The sequence below is a fragment of the Pongo abelii genome, chromosome 14 (genome assembly GCF_028885655.2).
Source record: "Pongo abelii isolate AG06213 chromosome 14, NHGRI_mPonAbe1-v2.0_pri, whole genome shotgun sequence".
Lineage (NCBI taxonomy): Eukaryota > Metazoa > Chordata > Mammalia > Primates > Hominidae > Pongo > Pongo abelii.
The window spans coordinates 56,697,289-56,720,951 of NC_071999.2; the positions used below are offsets into that span (position 1 = coordinate 56,697,289).

Below are 23,663 nucleotides of genomic sequence, written 5' to 3' on the forward strand. Positions count from 1 at the left end.
GAAAAAAAATCTTAGATTTGCAGGCCCTGAAAATACCTTAGATTTTCAGTCTTTTACACATTACTTTGTTCACTGTCAAAACAATAATGTGAAGTAAAAACAAAAGACCTAATTCTCTGTTTTCACAGTGTAGAAACCAAGGCTCAGGGAGTAGGTGACTTGCTCAAGGTCACGTGACTGTTAGCCGGCAGAACCAGATTAGAATTGGGGGATTATAATTTTTCAGCCAGCTGTCTGCACAACTGGGTACAGCAGAATGGGGTTATTTCCCAAAAGCCCCATGGCAGGTAGATGATAGTAAATAGAAATGTGTTCCTTCCCCACTTCACTTGTTAGGCTTTAAATTTGTGAATACTTTATCCAGCATCATTTGTCAGTGTCTTGTTATTTGACCATGTTTTGATAATATTTTTCCTGTTTTCACAAAAATAATTCAAATATTCTATTTTAGGATTTTGTTCATGTCAGAGATATTTCCACAATGTCACCTTGTGTAGTGGAATGTTTCCCACCTAATGTAATCTCTTAGATTTATTTCTGTTCAGGTAAAGAGTTCTGAAAAGCTGTTAAGATTATGTCAATTTCTTCCTATCATACTTAATGCCAGTCATTCACATCCACTGTTAATTCTTCTATCCCTTTTTGCTTTCTCTCAATTTTTGCTGGAGTATTTTAAAGCAAATTCTAGACCTTATATCATTTTATCCTTATATACTTCATTGAAAATATATGGGTTACTTTTTCAGTAATCACAATGATATTGTTACATCTAAAAATTAACAATTACTCTTTGATCTCCTTGATATTGTTGAATTTCAGATTCACTGCTTATTTTGAAAATGGCTTTTGTGCAGTGGGTTTGTTTGAAATTGGATCTAGACAAGATCCACGCATTGCATGTGGTTGTCACGTCTTCTAAATCTTTCTTCATCCAGAGCAGTGCCCCCTTCACTTTTTTTTAATGCCACCGCCTTGTTGAAGGTACTGAATCAGTTCTCCTGCACACAGTCCCACATTCTAAATTGATGTCATTTAACTTGCTCCTTTACCTACCTTCCTCACATATTTTCAGTAAACTGAAACACTGCCCCTATAATCTTGATTTCATTCACATTCAGCCTTTTAGTGAGAGCATTTGGTTCTCACCAAGTGTGCTTCATAGAGCTTCCCATTATAAGGCACATGGCATTGGATTGTCGCCCTTTCAGTTATGCTGAGATTGATCGGCAGTTCGGATGGTGACAGCCAGATCCCTGCAGCGCCGTCCTTCATACGAGCCTTTTAATGGTTTCATCCGTTGCTGAGCTTTGCCTGAACACTTTTTCGTTAAGGTTGCAAAATGGTGATTTTCTAATCCTATCATATTTTTCCCATGTATTTGTGGGAATCCTAAAGGATAACTTCCCCCGCCTCATTAGCTAGGGCTATTTGGTTACCCTGAAATACAATTATTATAGGAAAAGCAAGATAAATTCTTATATCTGTCTTTTTAGTTCCTAATTTTCAGAGTACAGATTTGGTGCCCTGGTCACCTTTGATAGGAATCTTTTTTTTTCTTTTTGAGCACTATTACGAAATCTTAGGTTGGTTGTTTGTTTTTAAATAATAATATGTTCAGTATATATCAATAAACTGCCATCTTTTTATTTTATGTTCAAATTATCCTATTTTTGGCCAGTAACAGCTCCATTAAATGGGCTCCAATGTCTTTTTCAACTTTTTTTTTTTTTTTTTTTGAGATGGCGTTTCACTCTTGCCGTCTAGGCTGGAGTGCAATGGCACGATCTCAGCTCACTGCAACCTCTGCCTCCTGGATTCAAGTGATTCTCTTGCCTCAGCCTCCCGAGTAGCTGGAATTACAGGGACTGACCACCACACCCAGCTAATTTTTTGTATTTTTAGTAGAAACGAGATTTCACTATGTTGGCCAGGCTGGTCTCAAACTCCTGACCTTGTGATCCGCCTGCCTCGACCTCCCAAAATGCTGGAATTACAGGCGTGAGCCACCACACCCAGCCCAATTTTTATTTTTTAAAAATTATTTTTTAGAGCAATTTTAGGTTCACAGCAAAATTGAGCAGAAAGTATAGAGATTGCCTGTGCACCTCATGACCTCCACATGCATGGCCTCCCCATTACCAGCATACCCCACCAGAGTGGTATGCTTGTTAGAATCAGTGAACCTACGTTGGCACTTCACTATCACCTGAAGTCCATAGTTTAGGGTTCACTCTTGGTGTTGTACATTCTATGGATTTGGACAAGTATATAAAGACATGTATCTGCCATTGTAGCGTCATATGGAATAGTTTCCTGCTCTAAATAGCCTGTGTGCTCTACCAGTTCATCCCTTATCACTGTGTCTGAAATAAGCCCACTTAGCCTTCGGTAGCTTCCTTGCCTTCTGACTCAACATGTCTCAAGTTCATCTTGTACTTCTCCTGTCCCAATCCTGGAATCAGCCATTTTTTTAGTGAGGAACAATATTCAGAGATAGCTAAGAAGTATATATAAATGTGTGTGTATTTTTTAAAAGAGAATAAATCATGAGTTCATATAATATTTCTTATTCAAATTTAACATTACGGGATTTTTACTTTTTGGTTTTTGTACTTGATTCTTTTATCTTAGGCTGAAAATCTTGGTTGTTAAAACATTGGCATAGTTCCTCATTTGCTTTATACTACGGTTTATTTAAATGGTTCCAAAATAATGAGCAATACTAAATAACAATAAGACTACTGAATGAGATTTTAGATTTCTTTGCAACTCTCTTTGTCCTTAGAATATATTCTACCAGTGATGGGGGTGAGACTTCCCCCTTGTCATAGTTCCCATTTTGGAATCCTGTAATATTTTTACATATTAAAAATACATAAAATTTTTGCTCAGGCATGATGGCTCACACCTGTAATCCCAGCATTTTGGGAGGCCAAGGTGGAAAGATCACTTGAGCCTAGGAGTTTGAGACCAGCCTGGGCAACAAAGTGAGACACTGAAACATTGAAAATGTTGTGTTTTAAAGGCACTCGAAATCATCCTAATTATGTGATTATGTCACCAATTTGATAGTTAGGTTCATTAATTTTACTTTGTTTTCAATGTGGGGGATTTTTTAAAAAATTATTTGTGATATATGTGTATGTATATATACACATACATATATATACACACACATACATATATATATATATATATATATATATATATATATTTTTTTTTTTTTTTTTTTTTAAGACAGGGTCTCACTGCGTCACCCAGGCTGGAGCGCAGCAGCTTGAACATGGCTCACTGCAGCTTCAATTTCCTGGACTCAAGCAATCCTCCTATGTCAGCCTCCCATGTAGCTGGAACCACAGGCATGTGCCACCATGCCCAACTAATTATTTTAGTTTTTGTAGAGATGAGGTCTCACTTTGTTGCCCAGGCTCAAGTGATCCTCCCTCCTTGGCCTCCCAAAGTGCTGGGATTACAGGCATGAGCCACTGTGCCTGGCCACAAATTTTTGTACCTTTTAATATGTAAAGATATTACAAAATTCTAAAATAGGAACTATGACAAGGGAGAAGTCTCACTGCCATCACTGTCCCCTCACCTTGCCACTTTTGTTAGATCTTAATCCTTCTAGTGCTTCCCTTTCTAAATATGAGTGCGTACATGCACATGCACACACATACATACACATTTGTATTTCTCTCTGTTTCTTACACAAAGGTAGTATAGCTTATAAACTCTCATATGCCTTGGCTGCCCCCTCCACACACACTTGATAATATATCCTGGTGTCTGTATATAAAGATCTGCATTTTTACCCCAGCTGCATAATATCCTATTGTGTGGATGTAGCATAGTTAATTCAGTAAGTCCCCTATTGATAGACGTTTGGGTTATTTTCAAACTTTAGCTATTAAAATAACATGGAGTGACTAGCCTTGGGCATGTGTCATTTTGCATTTTTGCCTGTGTGTCTCTGGGTGGATCTTTAGAAATAGGGTTGCTAGGCTTTGTCAACCAGAGAAGCTTGTTAGAGACTCCATGCCTAGGGCTTTTACTGGTCATGTAGGCAGAGCTACCTGGGACATTCCAAAATTCCAGATTCCCAGAAGGAAAGCAGGTATTCAGTGTAAGCCACATTGTTTGAACAGTTAAGGCACAGTGAGCCACTCTTATCAGTTAATGGTGGGAACCTTCCCAAAATCCAAATTCCCAGACACTATGCCAACTTCGTAAGCCGACCTTCAGAGGCTCACAGTCAGAGCTGCTGTGTTAACTCTTTTTGCACAGCACCATTTTGATTTCTTCTTGAACTATCTATTAATAGTTCCATTCAAATTTTGCCCATTTTTCTATTAGGTTTGGGATCCTTTTCTTCTTGATTGCTCTTTTTATATTAGAGATTTGGGCCCTTTGTGACATAAGTTGCAAATTTTTTTTCCAGTTTATCTTTTGGCTTTGCTCATAATATTTATTGTGTTTTTGAGTCATAGCTTTTCCCACTCCAAGGTTACAAAGAAACTTTCCTATCTAAAGCTTATGTTTTCATTTTCTACATTTAGATCCCTAATTCATTTGGAATCTGTCCCGGTATACATTGTGAAATACAGATTCTATTTTCTTTTTCCAAATGGCTATCCAGTTTGTGCCAACATCATTTTTTTAAATTCATCTTTTCCTTATTCACTTGAGAAGCTACCTTCATCAGACATTTACTAAATTTCAATGTGCTTTTGGGTTTATTTCTCGACTTTGTATTCTGTTCTGTTAGTCTATTTATGCACCAATACTACACTTTTAATTAAAGAAACTTTATAACATTTTTTAATATCTGGTAGGGCTAACCTCCCTATCACATACCATATTGTTCTTATTTTCAGAGTATTCTTGGCCCTTTTTGCTTATTTATTTTTCCATATGAACACTTCTGGCTATAGAAAACATGTGTTGATATTTTTTAAATATATAGATTTATTTTATTAATTTAGGAGCAAGAAGTGACATCTTTAAGTTTTAAGTCTTACTGTCCAATAATACAGTATGTCCTTCATTTGGTTAAGTTCACTTTTGTGTCTTTCAGCACTGTCTTCACATTTTCTTCAGATGGGATTTGCGTATTTCTTGTTACATTTATGCCCTGTTTTTTCATTGTAAATTCCCCCATTTAATTTTGAGAAACAATCCTTAATGCTTTCATGATAGATTTGATGTTGAAACCCGGCATGTGTTTATTGGTGACCACTCAGGCCAAGTAACAATCCTCAAACTAGAGCAAGAAAACTGCACCCTGGTCACAACATTCAGAGGACACACAGGTAGGATTAACAGTAAAACCGTCATGTGCTGATAGCACAGTGAGATATTGCCTGCTGCATCTGCTGATGTTCAGATATGTTTTGAAAGTGGCAAAGTACAATCCATGCTTGTGCAAAGATACACATGATATGCTTAACTGATTTCAAAATGGTTCAGTAAGATATAACGTCAAACATTTTTCTGTATAATCCAAACAAAAAAGAACCCAGTCTATTTTGAAAATGTTGATAATTTGGTTCTCTGTCATATTGCACCAGAGAAAGCCAGTGTTGGCATACATTAATGAGGCATTGTTTGAGACCATGTGGCCTCGGACGGCTCAAACCCCAGAAGGCCAAAAAGACAGCTGCCTCGGTCTGACCTTGCCCTTCCTGGAGTTAGAAGATGGTGTACAAGAAAGATTCCCACTTCCAAGTCAAATGAAAAGACAGATATACTCTTCATGAGTAGCTAGACTTTGTGAAAAAGGTCAAGTTCCTCTCCAACTTTCCTTCCTTCATATCCTTTTCAGGTTAAAACCTAAGGTTCCCTTTGTGTTATTGTTCTGCTCAGGGTCATTTAAGCAAGGTAATATAAAATATTCATGCTTAGCCTTTGAAAGACTGGATAGATGATAATGATTAATTTTTTACTAGTAGTTTTAACATGTACTATTGACTCTAGAACATATCGACCCTAGAAAATGAGTCATCGCCAGTTTTCATGGTTCTTAAAGGGCTTTTCCGTTTTCTACCAGCTACAAACCCATGATTTTGTGTAAAACAGGAGAATACTGAGTTTAGATGTCGTATAAGAAAAAAAGTAGGGGAAAGAGGATGTAAAATTGGATAGTACCTGGATCATAAGGGGCTTCCTAAAGGGAAAAAATGGAATGCTAGAATAAGAAACATATAGTAAGGAGAAAATTGAATCCAAGGAAGAAGATTCATAAAAGATCATCTTAATTATTTATGCCTTTGGGAGGAAGAACACATGGAAATATCCCCTATGGATAGGACCCTGGTCTTCCCTGACTGAATTTCTTTTTTAGCCACTTACACCCTCACCTACACTTTGTCAAAGACTGGGCCTGGGGTTCTGGGGGGAACCCAGAACTGTCCCACCTCAGAAGTCTTAAACTTCTGTGCGTCACTGCAGACTTCAGCCTCCTCATCCTCCAATTCCCTACACCTTTCTTCATTCCACTTACTGTTTCCTTTTGTGGCGCATTCCAGCCCACGGTCCCTCCATTTTCCCAGCGTCTCATCCCCTGCATCACCTTTCCTCCCAGTGGTGCATCACTTCACCCACGCCTTCCCAGCGTTCTCAGTTCTGTGAATGTAAATATTCTGCCTTCTTGGCAAGCCTGTCTGATTCAGACTAACTCTCCACCTTTTCTTCTTGTGCAGCCAGCTGCTGGGTCTACAGTAGTCACGCTGCCTTGAAGCTTAGACCATCATTACCATTGCACACTCACGATTTCCTGTGCAGACTCATGAAGTTGCCTAATAATCCCTCTCCCTGTCCTCAGTTCACTCCTTCTCCCAGGCCCCTAAACAGAGACCTTCACTATCCTTCCCAAGCCCCCATCACCGTCTCATTCCTTGCCTCTTCCTTCAAAAGCTATCAGATAGAAGCTTTAAAAAACAAACAAAACAAAACAAAAACACACATATTTCTTGCCCACTGTATATCCCCCCCACCCCAACAAACAAACTTTTTCTCTCCCCACTTCTCCTCTTCTCAGTGCAGGAGAGCTGCCATCCTCCAGCTCATTATTCTCTTCTCAGTGCAGGAGAGCTGCCTTCCTCCAGCCCATTCTTCTCTTCTCAGTGCAGGAGAGCTGACTTCCTCCAGCCCATTCTTCTCTTCTCAGTGCAGGAGAGCTGCTTTCCTCTGGCCATTCGCAGGGTCTCCACACCAAAATGGATTGCTGTGATCTCTCTTTTGACTAACTCCTTCTTCTCAATTTATTAACATGCTTATGGTTTTTGCCTCTGGTAGAAAAACAAACCAACACCCTCTCAATCCCATGTCTTATAGCAAGTTCCTTCTTATTCTCTTAATAGCAATGCTTCTTTTTAAAAAATTGTGGTAAAATATATAAAACATAAAATTTACCATTTTAACCATTTTTAAATGTGCTGTTCAATGACATTAACTATATTCACACTGTTGTGCAATCATCACCATCCATCACAGAACCTTTTCCATCTTGTGAAACTGAAACGCTGTTCCCTTGGACATTAACTCCCTATCCTCCCCTCCGGCCCCCCAGTCCCTGGAAACTGTTACTCTGCTTTCTGTTTCTATGAATTTGACTAGTCTAGGTGACTCATAGGAGTGGAATCATGCAGTGTTTGTCCTTTTGTGACTGGCTCATTTCACTCAGCATAATGTCCTCAAGGTCCATCCAAGTTGTAGCAAACAACCGTGTTTCTTAAAAGAATATAATTTTCCCAGCTGCTTCATATTTTTCACTTCCAATTTGCCTTTCAGCTCCCTGCAATCTGGTTTGTCGTTATTACGCCACTGAAACTGCTGTCCCCGAGGTGACCAGTGGCCTGCTGGGACACGTTGTAAACCTTGTTGTACTTAACTTTTCAGCAGCATTTTACATTGTGGCCATTCCTTCTGGCTGTAATGGCCTTCCTTTCACTTTTCTTCTGTGACGCTGCTGGCTTTCTCAGGCTCCACTGTGGTCTGCGGTTTCCCAGGATCTTCCCTGGATCCCCTTCTCTTTACGCTCTGTGCTGTCCCTTGTCATCTCAGCCATTCCTCCCAGTCCCAAAGTAAAATTGTCATTGTCCTCAAATTCTTCACAACCCAGTGAGAGAGACAAAAGCTAAAGCACAGTTCTAGTGCATCGTGGCAAGGGCTGGTGGGGAGCAAGCACCTTGCGCTTCTGAGAACACAGAAGGGCAGCCCGCTCCAAGGAAGTGGAGCCAGTTGGTGACGCCCTCCTCGGGAGTCTACCTGACCTCAGATCTTTGGGGATGTGTAAGTATCGAGTTCATGGAAAACAACTGAGAAGAGCATCTCAGGCAGAGAAAACCAGCGTGTTCAAGGCAAGGAGATGTGCGAGAGCATGGCTCTCTTGAGAACTGCCAGTCACTCTTTTTTGGCGGGAACACTGGGTATGAGGGAGGGAGAGGGGAGGTCAGGGTGGAGGGGCAGCCAGAAAGCAAGAGTCACTTCCCATCACTGAGACCATGCTGGGCATTATCCTGATGTCACTGAGAGACCATTAAAGAGTTTGAAGCAAAGAAGGTAACCTGATTGGATTTTAAAAGGTTGTCTGGCAGTAGAGAGTGGAATTGGAAAGCTAGTAGGGAACTGTCCCTTGAGATGGCACTGTGACAGTGGGAAAACAAGGAGTGGATGGATTCAAGGTAGGATTCAGAGGTGCATTCCGCAGGCCTGGTGATGGACCTGATGGTTCCCAGGTTTGCTTTAGGCAGAGGTGGCTTTCAGCCTGACTTCTTGACTCTAAAGTAATCAGGCACTCACCCACTCACTGTATAGTGGCTAAGAGGAGCCCTGTGAGTTTTGTATTGTTGCCTTCAGATCAGAAAAGGGACAGTAGCGGCTTCTAAGCACTCTTGTCAGCCACATGTGGTTCAAAGGTCCCATATTTTACAGGCTTGTTCTGATATGAAGTATGACCCTGGCATTGTGTCTTATCTTTCCTAAAGAGTTTAAAGCATTTTCACTTTATTTTTATCAAGAAATATATTGGAGAAAAACAGGAAATGGCCCAGGAAGGTCACTAACTAACAGGAAGGCAAAAGTAGCAGGTCAGATGGTTACCTTATTATTGTTCCTAAACAGTAGTATCTGCCCATCACTAATGTGGCTACAACACAACTCATTCCTGTAAAGCTAGAGTGAGGACCTTTAAGAGAGTCCATGGTGATTTAGACATATTGTTGAGCTCTTCTTAAGTAGTAGGCTCGTTCTGGGCCCTGGGAGGTCCCAAACACAGCAAGTCTCAGTTCTGGGAAAGAGATTTTTGTAAGGACAAAATGAACACCCTAAAGTTAATCCAGTTCCATTAAAGGGCAGCTTTGGAGGTCCCATCGCTCCAGATCCAAACTCAGAAGCAGACAGGTCTTCAGTATGTGTCCAGAGTCGTAGCCCTTCACCCCATCATTCTCTCTTACAGTACAGAAGGTCATACAAAAATGTGGGTTAATGAGGCAGTCGACCTAGTAGTCATGCCCAGAGGCCAAAGCATAACATTTTTTCTAATCCCTAGGGATTTAGGAAACTAGTTTTATGTTCTTATGCTCCCTCTACTGGTTTTCTTTCTGGAGCCGAATGCCAGATATCATAGTTCTTTGCTATTTCTGCAGAAAGTAAAATGTATTTCTATGAAAAAGTCATAAAGTAACTTGAACAGAAGATAATTTTTTTTTTTTTATTTTGAGACAGAATCTCGCTCTGTCATCCAGGCTGGAGTGCAGTGGCATGATCTTGGCTCAATGCAACCTCCATCTCCCAGGTTCAAGCAATTCTCCTGCCTCAGCCTCCCAAGTAGCTGGGACCACAGGTGCCCGCCACCATGGCTGGCTAATTTTTGTATTTTTAGTAGAGGCAGGGTTTTACCATGTTGGCCAGGCTGGTCTCAAACTCCTGACCTCAAATGATCTACCTACCCCGGCCTCCCAAAGTGTTGGGATTACAGGCATGAGCCACCGCACCTGGCTAAAAATCATATTTTGACCATTGGAAATTAATAGTGTTAATACAGTCTTTTTTCTTTTATTTCTAAGAAATTATTTTATTAGCATGAACATATTTGAAACAGGAAAGCTTGAATGTAAATCTGCCAAAGCATACTAATTAATGAATAATTAAATACAGACTTGTTCATGAGCTGTTAGGGGACTCATTGAAGGGAACAGTGTAACTATAACAAGAATAACTAAACAAACTAAGAAAGTCACAGTTCAGTGTAAAGATGCAAGTTCATATAATTTAGAACTTCAATTTTTGTTTACAGTGGAGACTCACACAGATCCAGTTTATATAAAGTGCAGGTCAAGAGATGTGAATTGTCATCCATAGTCAGTCATCCGCTCTCTCTATATATGATGGTGCCAGGAAATGTGGGTGAATAAAGCAAGCATAATCTTTGCCCTTATCCATCTTCCAGCCAGCATGGAATGCATGCGTTAGACCATAGTTACAGAGAATTCATCCAAATATTATGAGTAGCAGCTGCCGTGGAGCCCTGATGTGCACAGAGGCTTCTTTGGAAGCAAATAATAAAAGGTCCACTCTTCTTGCAGATAATTAAAGGGAGGCTTCCTAAATAAGTGTGTTTTTGTTTTTGTTTTGAGACAGAGTCCCGCTCTGTCACCCAGGCTGGAGTGTAGTGGCACGATCTCAGCTCACTGCAACCTCCATCTCTTGGGCTCAAGCAATTCTCCTGCCTCAGCCTCCTGAATAGCTGGGATTACAGGTGCACGCCACCACACCCATCGAAGTTTTTTTATTTTTAGTAAAGATGGGGTTTCACTATGTTGGTCAGGCTGGTCTTGAACTCCTGACTTCAGGTGATCCGCCCACCTCAGCCTCCCAAAGGGCTGGGATTACAGGCGTGAGCCACTGTGCCCAGCCAGAATTGGTGTTTAAATGGCACCTTAAGGAGAAAAAGGAGTTACACAGGTGGTGGGAACATTCCAGATGTGCAGAACAGCAACCTAGAGTGGGAAAATGTTAGCAACCACACAAAGGCAAGTGACCTTACAAGTAGTGGTAGGAGCTTCAGGCATTATTCTCAGGTTGGCGGGAAACCAGTGATGAAGTTTAAACAGAGTAGTAACATGGTTTGCATTTTAATAAGCCACTGTGGCAGCAGTAGGTGGTAGATTGACTGGGAACAGAATGGATGGAGGGAGACTGTTTAGGAGGCTACTGCTGGAGTCCCTCGGAAAGCTGACTTTGGACTGGGGGACAGCAGTGTGTGTGGAGACAAGTGGAGGAGATTTAAGATCTGTTTGGAGAACAGGGGTCAGCAGCATTTGGTAACTGCCTAGGGTAGCAGTGACTCCCAAGGCTTCTGTCTGGAGCATGTATCGGCTGGTGATGGCATTTCCTGAAACCTGGAGTACTGCTGGGAGAGCAGGTCTAGGAGAGAATAGCACTGTGCTTGAACTGAACACTTCCCTGGGGTGGCAGCAAAGAGACAGCTGGGTGAAGAGTTATGGATCTCAGGAAGAAGGTATAGTCTAGAGATGGAGGGCATTTAGCTTGACAAAAACCCTTGTCACTTCACTCTAGAGCAAAATGCAGCAATCAGAAGGTCAGATATTTTATTCAACAGGCTCTTAGTCTCCTTTAGCCTCATGTTGGCCTGCACATATTACCCTTGAGGGTGTGGTGTGACATTCCCTCTGCTGAATTACCAGATCACACTCTGGGAAAGACAGACCCAGCAGTTTCCAACCCTGATTTTGTAACACTCCACGTGGTCATTCACTTTTGCAAGGTATGTGGTAAAAGTCTCAAAAAAATTAGTTCCCTAAGTATTTTGGTAATATATATTAAATTTCTAAAAATCTTTATACTCTGTGATTCATTTCTACATTTGGGATTCTCTTCTAACTAATTGGAAACGTGAACAAAGTTGTATGTGTAAAAGTGTTCATCTTAGAAAAATTTATACTTAAAAGTTGAGAAAAATCTAAAAATAGTTGAAATAAGATATATACGTGGGAGATATTAGCCAACCACTAACAGTTATATTTATGAGAGTATATAATAGTATACATTGTATAATTATGAAAACTTTTATTTTAAAAATATTTTGGCAATTTTTTTATTTTGATAAAATACGTGTAACCTGAACTTTACCGTTTCAACCTTCCAAGTGTACAAGTAATGCACGAGTCAGTGACATAAAGTACATTCACAGTGTTGTACAGCCATCGCCACTATCCATTTCCAGAACTTTTTCATCATCCTTAATAGAAGACCTGTGCCCACTAAAGAATAACTAGAAAACTTCATTTTTAAGAATTAAACCATTTTTATTTAAAAATTATTCTGTAGGTCATATTAGGGAGGTCAAAGGAAGGGAGAAGCATAAAATGAAACACTGAAAGGGACCAGAAAGATGGATTAACTTGAAATGAAGTCAAATGAAATGGAAGAAATGCTTTTTGTCATTTAAAATAGAAACACTGGAAAACCGCAAGCATTGAAGCCTTGGGTTCTGCCCCCACTGTGGGTTAGGGTATGAGATGTGTGTCTGCACTGCCTGGAATGCAGGGTAGCTGAAGGTGGTTGACTTCCTCTGCTGCCAGAAGCATTAGGAGAAAGAACTATACAGTTCATCATGAAGCCCTGTGTGCAGAGAGATGCAGGAAAAATTCCCTCAGAAGGGAGAGTCCGTTTCCATCAGCAGCTCTCCCCACTGCATCTCTGATCCTGATGTCTTGCACAGCCTTCCCACCAGCCCCCATCCCAGGCTGTCCTGGATGCCTCTTGCTTATTTTCCTCCTATTTCTCTCTGCCACTCAATGCAGCAGATCAGTTGAGTAAACATTTACTGAGCACCTCCTGCATACCAGTCACACATATGTGTGCTGTGCTGGAATACAAAGATACATAACCCAGAGTCTGGTGTGGGGACAGACTTATAATCCAACCAAGTTCAATATAGTGGGGTCTGTGTAACAATAGAGATATGCACAGAGACTGGAACTTCACCTGGATTGAAGGTGTTGGGAAGGCTTCCTGGACGGAGAAAAAGTTACTTGGGTGATAAAAGGCCGGACAGGCACTCCAGACAGGGGAAGCAGTCACATATCCTGTAAGAGAATGGCTCGACCAAACATAACGTGCATGCTCTTCTTGTTCTCAAAAGTAATCCATCATCTTATCATTATACATTTTTGGTAGGTAGAATCTAAGTCTTATTTCATTGTATCTGCTGAGCCTAGCACAGTTCCTCCACATAGAAGAGGCTCAATACATGCTTGCTGAACTGATTTGAAATGAATGCTGTGATTTATCATTTATAGGCCAACTTTCTTTTTTTTTTATTTCTTTTTTTTTATTTTATTATACTTTAAGTTTTAGGGTACATGTGCACAATGTGCAGGTTAGTTACATATGTATACATGTGCCATGCTGGTGTGCTGCACCCATTAACTTGCCATTTAGCATGAGGTATATCTCCTAATGCTATCCCTCCCCCCTCCCCCCACCCCACAACAGTCCCCAGAGTGTGATGTTCCCCTTCCTGTGTCCATGTGTTCTCATTGTTCAATTCCCATCTATGAGTGAGAACATGCGGTGTTTGGTTTTTTGTCCTTGCGATAGTTTGCTGAGAATGATGATTTCCAATTTCATCCATGTCCCTACAAAGGACATGAACTCATCCTTTTTTATGGCTGCATAGTATTCCATGGTGTATATGTGCCACATTTTCTTAATCCAGTCTATCATTGTTGGACATTTCGGTTGGTTCCAAGTCTTTGCTATTGTGAATAGTGCCGCAGTAAACATACGTGTGCATGTGTCTTTATAGCAGAATGATTTATAGTCCTTTGGGTATATACCCAGTAATGGGATGGCTGGGTCAAATGGTATTTCTAGTTCTAGATTCCTGAGGAATTGCCACACTGACTGCCACAATGGTTGAACTAGTTTACAGTCCCACCAACAGTGTAAAAGTGTTCCTATTTCTCCACATCCTCTCCAGCACCTGTTGTTTCCTGACTTTTTAATGATGGCCATTCTAACTGGTGTGAGATGGTATCTCATTGTGGTTTTGATTTGCATTTCTCTGATGGCCAGTGATGATGAGCATTTTTTCATGTGTCTTTTGGCTGCATAAATGTCTTCTTTTGAGAAGTGTCTGTTCATATCCTTCGCCCACTTTTTGATGGGGTTGTTTGTTTTTTTTCTTGTAAATTTGTTTGAATTCATTGTAGATTCTGGATATTAGCCCTTTGTCAGATGAGTAGGTTGCGAAAATTTTCTCCCATTTTGTAGGTTGCCTGTTCACTCTGATGGCAGTTTCTTTTGCTGTGCAGAAGCTCTTGAGTTTAATTAGATCCCATTTGTCAATTTTGGCTTTTGTTGCCATTGCTTTTGGTGTTTTAGACATGAAGTCCTTGCCCATGCCTATGTCCTGAATGGCAATGCCTAGGTTTTCTTCTAGGGTTTTTATGGTTTTAGGTCTAACATTTAAGTCTTTAATCCATCTTGAATTAATTTTTGTATAAGGTGTAAGGAAGGGATCCAGTTTCAGCTTTCTACATATGGCTAGCCAGTTTTCCCAGCACCATTTATTAAATAGGGAATCCTTTCCCCATTGCTTGTTTTTCTCAGGTTTGTCAAAGATCAGATAGTTGTAGATATGCAGCATTATTTCTGAGGGCTCTGTTCTGTTCCATTGATCTATATCTCTGTTTTGGTACCAGTACCGTGCTGTTTTGGGTACTGTAGCCTTGTAGTATAGTTTGAAGTCAGGTAGCATGATGCCTCCAGCTTTGTTCTTTTGGCTTAGGATTGACTTGGCGATGCGGGCTCTTTTTTGGTTCCATATGAACTTTAAGGTAGTTTTTTCCAGTTCTGTGAAGAAAGTCATTGGTAGCTTGATGGGGATGGCATTGAATCTATAAATTACCTTGGGCAGTATGGCCATTTTCACAATACTGATTCTTCCTACCCATGAGCATGGAATGTTCTTCCATTTGTTTGTATCCTCTTTTATTTTGTTGAGCAGTGGTTTGTAGTTCTCCTTGAAGAGGTCTTTCACGTCCCTTGTAAGTTGGATTCCTAGGTATTTTATTCTCTTTGAAGCAATTGTGAATGGGAGTTCACTTATGATTTGGCTCTCTGTTTGCCTGTTATTGGTGTGTAAGAATGCTTGTGATTTTTGTACATTGATTTTGTATCCTGAGACTTTGCTGAAGTTGCTTATCAGCTTAAGGAGATTTGGGGCTGAGACAATGGGGTTTTCTAGATATACAATCATGTCATCTGCAAACAGGGACAATTTGACTTCCTCTTTTCCTAATTGAATACCCTTTATTTCCTTCTCCTGCCTAATTGCCCTAGCCAGAACTTCCAATACTATGTTGAATAGGAGTGGTGAGAGAGGGCATCCCTGTCTTGTGCCAGTTTTCAAAGGGAATTATAGGCCAACTTTCAAATGACCTAATTGTTAGGACATTTACATAGAGCTGGCATGGGACCCCAGAGTTATTTACTCCCTACACCATCCTAAACTTTTTCTTGCCTTGCAGCTTTTCCTTCTATCTCTTCCACTCTGGGCCCTGGGAGTGTCTGATGAATATACCCTGACTTGCTTTAGCCAGATTATCTATTTCCCTTCCTAACTCTCTGTGTTACCAAGAACTCCCCTTCCTAGCCCTGACCCCTTCTGGCCTGATATAATGTGGCAAAGCTAGAGATTGGTCTTGCTTTTAAGACCTTAATTGATCTCATGATGGCTGGGATAGCACAAAATAAGCTGGTCACTGCCTTAAGGCTGACTCAACAAAGGACACTGTCACAGAGATTGTATAGATGAGGTCTCCTGTACTGTAATCATAGCTGACATTTGTTGAGTGGTGCTTCCCATGTGCTAGGCACTGTTTTGTGTGTTTATATATATTAACCCATTTAATCTCAACAATACTGTGGGTTAGGTACTATTATCATCCCTGTTTTACAGATGAGACTTCTGAGGCACAGAAACATTAAGTAACTTGCCCAAGGCCCTATACCTAATAAAGATAGGGCTGGGATTTAAGACTAGATTCTGGTTCCAGAGCCTGTACACTTATAATACCATATCCAAACTTTCTCTTCTATCCCCATAAACCATGCTCATCCCATAGTCACCAACAAAGAAGGCAGAGAACTGGCTCCTCATGGTGCAGTGTTTTTTGTTTTGTTTTGAGACGGAGTCTCACTCTGTTGCCCAGGCTGGAGTGCAGTGGCGTGATCTCTGCTCACTGCAACCCCTGCCTCCTGGGTTCAAGCGATTCTTCTGCCTCAGCCTCCCAAGTAACTGGAACTAGAGGCGCGCGCCACCACGCCCAGCTAATTTTTGTATTTTTAGTAGAGATGGGGTTTTACCATATTGGTCAGGCTGGTCTCAAACTCCTGACCTCGTGACCCACCCACCTTGGCCTCCCAAAGTGCTGGGATTACAGGCGTGAGCTACCGCACCCGGCCCCTTGGTGCAGTGTTCTTAGATGTGTAGGTATATGTTGGTCAGGGAAGTCTAAAGGTATCTGTCACCTGGGTCATGGTAAGCCCTATTTCAGTATTTCCATGTTGATTCTGACAGAATGAACAATCGTTCCAATTAAGTCTTTTTAACTGAGTCAAGTAAGCCTTTCTAATTATTCTTTTTACCAGTGCCCACCATTATTAAATCTGATAATGATGCCTTAAAGAACCTAAGCTACCCATTTCACGTGTTATATAGGGGAAATCAAACACTTGCCACCTTTCTCTTATCTAGCCCCCCAGTTGGAGTGGCTTAGTCAGTCAAGCAAGACCATCTCAGAGATTGTCTTTGAGATGGGTATTCCATGACCTAAAGATGTGAGTAGTCGAACAGATGCAGGCATCACATTAACAATAGTAGTCAGCCAGGCACATGCTTCCCATGCGCTAGATACTGTTTTGTGTGCTTATATATATTAACCCATTTAATCTTAACTCATCTAATTAACCCATTTAATCTAATATTAACCCATTAATAGATGTCATATGCCTGTTTAATCTGCCAAGAACAAAGCCAAGGGCATTTCTTTCATATTCTTACTCCTTCATTCAATCATTTGCCCATTTGTCCAGGCTTATTGAGTGTTTGCTGTAGGTAAGCCAGGCAGAATTCTAGGTTTTGGTGATCCCGTGGTGAACAAGCCACAGTTGCAGCCCTCCTAGAGCTTCTATTCTACTGGGGCAGGAGACAATCAATTAAAAAAAAAAAAAAAGAATAAGCAGGAGAGTGATGAGTGTAGTCAAGGAAGGTGTTTCTGAGGAGGTGACCTTTAAGCAAGAACTTGTGTGAAGCGGAGAAAATGATCTTTATGTTTGCATTCATCTGCTCCTTCATTCAGCAGACAGTACAGTTTAACAGACAACACAGTGAGCGGCCTGTCTGCATCCATCACTGTGTTTGGTGGTTGTTGTGGGGAATGTTGGTGGTCCGGGGTGAGGGCTGGGCTGCATGCAGTGGCTAACCACATATGCACTCGGGGAAGCCATGTTTATTCTTACATGAGCAGGAGTGTATACCAGCAGCATGGGGTGCAGGTATAGGAAGACGCTAGGAAGCATAATCCAGAATAGTAGAGTTTGGGGTTCCCCCCACTTTTTGATCTTAAAAAAAATCTTACTAAGAAGAGTCATATGACAAATAAAGTATTCTCCTGAAACAGATGTATGAGAGAAACTTCCCTGAAAGCCCTTAAGTGTAGCACTTCATTAGAACAAACTGATAATCTCAATAAGAAAAATGTCAGATTCCAACAAATGAGAAGCTATTTTATGTTCTTTTCAGAATACGATATTTTTAATAATGTAAAAAATGAGTATTTCTGACATTCTTAAGTGTTTGCAGGCTTTGTGCACGTTAAGTGGAAAAAATTATTATTGTCCTCAGTATATAAGGGTTTGATTTACAAAGGGACTACCATAGAAAATCTATTATAATATTTTATAGCCATACTACTACAGTAATCCTAATAACCCACATCTATACTGTACAACAAGTTGAGAGTGGTACAATGGTCCTATGTAAGTGATCTAATTCTCACCACAACCCTGTGAAGTAGGTAATGGCTGGGTTGATGTTATCATTCTTAGTAATAGTCATAGTGGTCATGGTGTTACCATCATCTGCATTTTACGGTTGAGGAAACTGACATTTAAGAACATAAGAAGTTTGCCCAGAATCTGTAAATTAAAATTCCCAAAGAGCAAACATAATTTTAAATTCTGATATTGTGGCCTAATTAAATCTGATATTCAAGAATAACAGATCTAATTGAGCATTTGTAAACCCATTTCCTTCTCATCTGTTATTGTCAGGGGTGGGAGGTAGGCAGCAGTTAAGAAAATGTGGTTAATATTTCCAAACAGTGCAATATTTTCCATTCTTCTTAGAATTTTGTCTTCCTTTTGAAGGTCAATTTATTCTCTTTTTTATTTTCTTTTGGTCGTTACAGTAATTGATTTTATGGTACATGAAATGTTGGTGAAAAATGCTTAAAGGGTGGGAATTTCCTTGGAGCCAACTTTTTTCTCTTTGGGGACTTATTTGATTGTTCTTTCAATAAGAATTTATTGTATGCCAGGAACTGCACTAGGTCCTGTCTCCGCTGCATTCACATTTGTTTTGTGGGTAAGAGTCTTACCTTGTGACTGATGTCTGGTTGTGTCTGTCCTCTCAGGTGGGGTGACCGCTCTCTGTTGGGACCCAGTCCAGCGGGTGTTGTTCTCAGGCAGTTCAGATCACTCTGTCATCATGTGGGACATCGGTGGGAGAAAAGGAACAGCCATCGAGCTCCAAGGACACAAGTAAGGTTGCTGGTGCTTTCATAAAGACTCTGAGAAAAGATTCTCAGCTGACAGCTAGAACAAAGGAGTGCAGCCCAGTCTCTATGGCAGGATCTTAGCATGGGAAGGAACATGGCGGGAACACAAATACTGGCCACTTTGATTTATAACTGTGTAAAACTGTTTATATACTTATACCCCATTTTATTCCACAGAGCATCTGAGAGTGCTTACAAAAACCATAAAATAAAGTAATGGCAGCGAATAAATAAAAGGTAAAAATTAGAACTGGGAAGAATATAACAGTAAAAATTTGAGAGTGAGGAAAAAAAAGAGCTTAAAAATACAAGCTGTGAAGGCTTACAAAATTTATATAATTGAGTTGAAATGTGGCTTCAAGCTCCTTGGCAGCATACAGAAAAGAGGAGAGGTAAGATCCTTCACAGTACATTTTGTACTTGACCAAATATTTATTGAGTACTTGCCTTGATTCATGTCAGGCTCTTCTTCCTTAAAGGATAGATTTTAGGGGGCTGAGAGGAAGTACAGAGAAAGCCTTGCATTTCCTTGGAGCAGTTCTCAAACTTTGGTGGGTACAGAGAATCTCTAAGGAATTTGTGAAAAGATGCCCGGTCCCTGTCTGCTAAGATTCTGGTTGCCGTCCGGAGCGGTGTAGATCTGTGTTTTGACAAGCTTCCCAGGCAACTCCCCACTGGTGACCCTCAGCCCACACCCTGAGACGCCTTGCTGTCCCTGGGGGCAAAGCCTAATCTTTTTGCATAAAAGAATGTTAGATCTGCTTTACAAATCTAGTGCTCATCTGAATTGCTTTTTACTTGTAAAGTTTTCAAAACGATATTGAGCAACCCTTGACAGCCATAAACAAATGTTTGTAATGCTTCTATGAACTAACCGGTTTTAAGCAACATTAGCTTTTCCTCTAAATCTGCTTGGAAATCCTAGTTTCAAAATATTCTCCTAAATAGTTAAATCTAGTTTGGAATTGTTGGACATAAACTAATTAAATTTTGGAGGGCCCATGTATAAATACTTGTTTTAGTTTTAGAATTTAGTGTTAGAGAAGTAGCTACTAAGCCCTTCTTTCTCATGTTGGAGAACAGAACAGCTGTCTGGGGTCACTCCTGGCTTGTGGGGCCACTCAGACCTTGTCATCAGTTCATTAGAGGAATCATTCCCTTACATTTATCTTTATGACAAGGGAACACACATCCAGGTCCTGTAGAAGGAGTTCACATCATCCATGTAAGAGAAGAAAAAAGGTAGCCAGGTGCATTGGCTCACACCTGTAATCCCAGCTCTTTGGGAGGCCGAGGCGGGTGGATCACAAGGTCAAGAGTTTGAGACCAGCCTGGCCAACATGGTGAAACCCCGTTTCTACTAAGAAAACAAAAAGTAGCCGGGCATAGTGGCGCATACGTGTAATCCCAGCTACTCAGGAGGCTGAGGCAGGACAATCACTTGAACCCGGGAGGTAGAGGTTGCGGTGAGCCGAGATCACACCATTGCACTCCAGCCTGGGCAACAGAGCAAGACTCCATCTCAAAAAAAAAAAAAAAGCCAAAGCACAGTTGTGTTTAATAACAATATTATCATCTAATCTGCCAGGTAATTCCTGCCAACTTGGACTCTCTCAGAGAAGTGAAATGCAGGTTTTGAATGAAGATGACTAATATTTACTGGACTCATTCAGTTTCACTCCTAACTAGTTTTATTTGTACACAGTGGTTAATAAAGACTGGAAGCACTCTTGCACAGTTTCATGCACCAGATGCTGAACTGCAGCAGTGCTTAACACCAGCATCACTGTGTGCAAAGGGCCCTTGACCTCAATGGAAAATGTGGTTCTGGGAAACTTACGCCTACAGTTTGTTAAGAAAGGAAAAGCTGTAAAGTTTAGATAAGTCTCTCAGTTCTAGAAAAATAAAACTTTAACAAATAGGTCTTCCAGTTTCTAAGTACAAACTTGTCCTTTTAGAAAATGGAATAGACCCTGCTTGGAGTCCATGTTGATAGAATCATGCCCTTAGAACTTGCACAGGTAAGCAGGCAGGCTGCTGAGATCAGGAGCCATCAGGCAGAAGTGGCTTTACACAGGATGAAGGGCAGAAGGCCTTTGCCTGGTGCTTTATTTAATTCAAGCTTAGTAATACATAAAGTGAGCTCTATGAGGGACTCCTCGTCATCAGGTTTTAACCCCGGGGAGGGGTTGCTCTGGTATCACAGAGCCAGGTCCTCCAAAATTTAATTTAAACTTCCTCAGCATCAGTCAGTGTCACTCTGTTAGAGTGGGTCTGAATGCCAGGGTGGGGATACAGAAGCCCCTGGAGCCGCCAGAAGTAGAGAGATGGCATGGAAAGAAGGTTTCGGGATGATCTGGCAGAAAAGGAGACCACTTTCAGGCAGGCAGGGAACAACTTTCGCAGCCGCCATTCCTTTACCCTGTGAAAGTCAGCTGCTGGCATTCAGTGATTCTTGTATTTGAGTACACCTAATATTTTGTGAAAGAGCTTTCAAAACACACAGACTCCGTTTAATCTTGCAATAACACTATAAAAGAAAGAGCTCAGATATCATTTTTAGAAGAGAATATTGAGGTATTCAATATTAATATTCAATATTAAGACCCCAGCTGGTAGCTTAGGTCTCTGAACCTTAATTGAGTCCAGCAGGGAGCTGCTTAGCACCTTTCGTATACCCAGCCCTCAGTAAGGCACTGGGGATACTAAAGTGAACATTTATTGACTAACACATGGTCCCCGACATGCCTGGTGATGTGTACTGATGCTTAGGCCTCAAGGCTGCCCTTTGCTTTCCTACAGTTCCTGGTTAAAGTGACTGATGGTGGCCAGAGTTCCAAATTAGGGGCATAATTGGTGAGCCTGGAAACCGGGGAGAGCAGACTGGCCTCCCCAGGATAGGGAGACTGCCTTTCCTTGGTATGGAAATGTCCAGCCATTCTGTTGAGCGACAGCTGCACATGTCTTCTGTTCTGAGTTCCACAGCTTCTTACCATCCTTCAGCAACAGAAAATGTGACATTTTTATAACTAGCTTGATTTGGTGTGTAAAAGTCCCATAAAGCAGAGAAAGCTTTAGCACCAAAGAAAGTGATTGATGACAGTGAAACTGTTTCCAAGTCCAAGGGAAAAAAAGCTAAAAAAGTATTCTTTTATACAATATTATCTGCATTGGAAGCATTCTGGTGTATTTATTCCCTGTAGCAAGTGGATCGTGATTGTGTGCTGTGCTAGCTCTGTGGGAGGAAGGGCAAAAAAAAAAAGGTTCCAGATTCCGGGACCAGTTATGTTTGCAAGCATCAGTTACTAGTTGGATGGTTATTACTGAAACATAAACCTGGACACTTATTGTCCCATGCCTACCTTGTCATAGCTAATAACGGTACTTGGTCTTTTTAGAACCCTTTTAAATTCTTACATAATACTGTCATTTCATGACCAACTTCATGCCCGTAATTTTTCTTTCTAGTGGTGTTTTCCTATCCTTCTAAGACTTGATGGTGATTTAATATAACCTGACTTAAAGCACCAGTAAACATCTTTGCTATTCCTCATGTTGGAACCCTCCACCAAGACTGGATTCAGCAGCTTATGTGAGGCTAGGTCACAGCCATGACCCTTGGCACTTCCAGTCTGTGTATTTGCTTTCTCCTTCCAAAATCCAAGCTCTTGATTTCTCTCTTACTACTCTTACCACGCATGAGAATTTTGTTGTAAGAGTCCTCAAAGCCTTTTGGTAAAGAAATAGGCCACTCGTAAATAAATATATATTGAGAGAATTTGTGCTTTTCCCCTTGTATCACGTAAATTGCATTGAAAGTTATAAAAGGAGTAGAATTCTTGCATTCAGCTTCTGGGTTAGAGGACAGGAGGACAAGGATCAGTACAAATGACAGCTTTCTTTCTGCTCAAATCTGTGAGATTTAAGAGCATTTCCCACTGTGGTGCTAGGGAACTGTTAGGATAGAGGGGAAGAGATGTCTTTTTTATTTCTAACTATTTAGCTAAACACATAATAGATCAAAATATCAGCTATGAGAGTTGTCATAGAAGGTAGAATCTTCTCAAAGACAGAAGGGCTGGAAAATGTGGTCATTAGTGTGCAGGCCTCTGAGTCAGGTCAAACTATATTTGAGCTGGCCCTTCTGCCAATGGCCTGCAGCCTCAGGCGAGGCACTGCACCTTTCTGATCTTCAGTTTTCTCATCTCTAAAATAAGGACAAAATTGGAAGGAAAAACCCTCACAAGGTTGTCAAAAAATATAAATGATGTAATGCATATAAAATAATCAGCCCAGGAGTACAGGCCTGTTAAGTGGCAGTTGTTAAGATTACTCTTGTTAATAAAAAATTCCAAGTCAAAAATCCTGCCTTGGGATCTGACTACTGTTTCTCTCTGTAGAATTTCCTATGGAAATATTAACATATATTCATAACTCAGTCAACACATGTTTACTGAACTCCAGCTACATACCAGACTTTGTGTTAGGTACTCAGGACACAAAAGTGAGTTAGGAAATAGCCCTGCCTTTGTGGAGACGTGCAAGAAGTATGAAAATAGGCAAAGGTGGCACCGTTGACCAGTTTTACTGGAAAGTGGGAGGCCTCAGTGCGGGGGTCACTCTTGGTTTGGATGTTAGATGAAGAGATTCTCATAGTTCTCAGGATTAGGAGGTTACCCAGAACAGAGAATGGCATGAACTAAAATACAGTGGGTTTAGGAAATACAAGTGGACAGAGGTCGAGAGCCTAATCTGAACCTCCATCCTGCCACCAAACAGTAGAACATCGCTGGT

General features: G+C 40.8%; 1 protein-coding gene across 2 annotated transcripts in view; it reads left to right on the forward strand.

Moving 5' to 3' along the window:
* WDFY2 (WD repeat and FYVE domain containing 2) overlaps positions 1-23,663 on the forward strand; it is a 183,605-nt gene that overhangs the window by 137,098 nt on the left and 22,844 nt on the right. The window contains exons 6-7 of one of the 2 annotated variants that reach the window (XM_002824297.5): positions 5,197-5,309; positions 18,726-18,852. In XM_002824297.5, coding sequence (XP_002824343.1) covers positions 5,197-5,309; positions 18,726-18,852 — 240 coding nt within the window. The remainder of the gene's footprint in view (positions 1-5,196; positions 5,310-18,725; positions 18,853-23,663) is intronic. The other variant, XM_054529063.2, reaches the window with a different exon arrangement.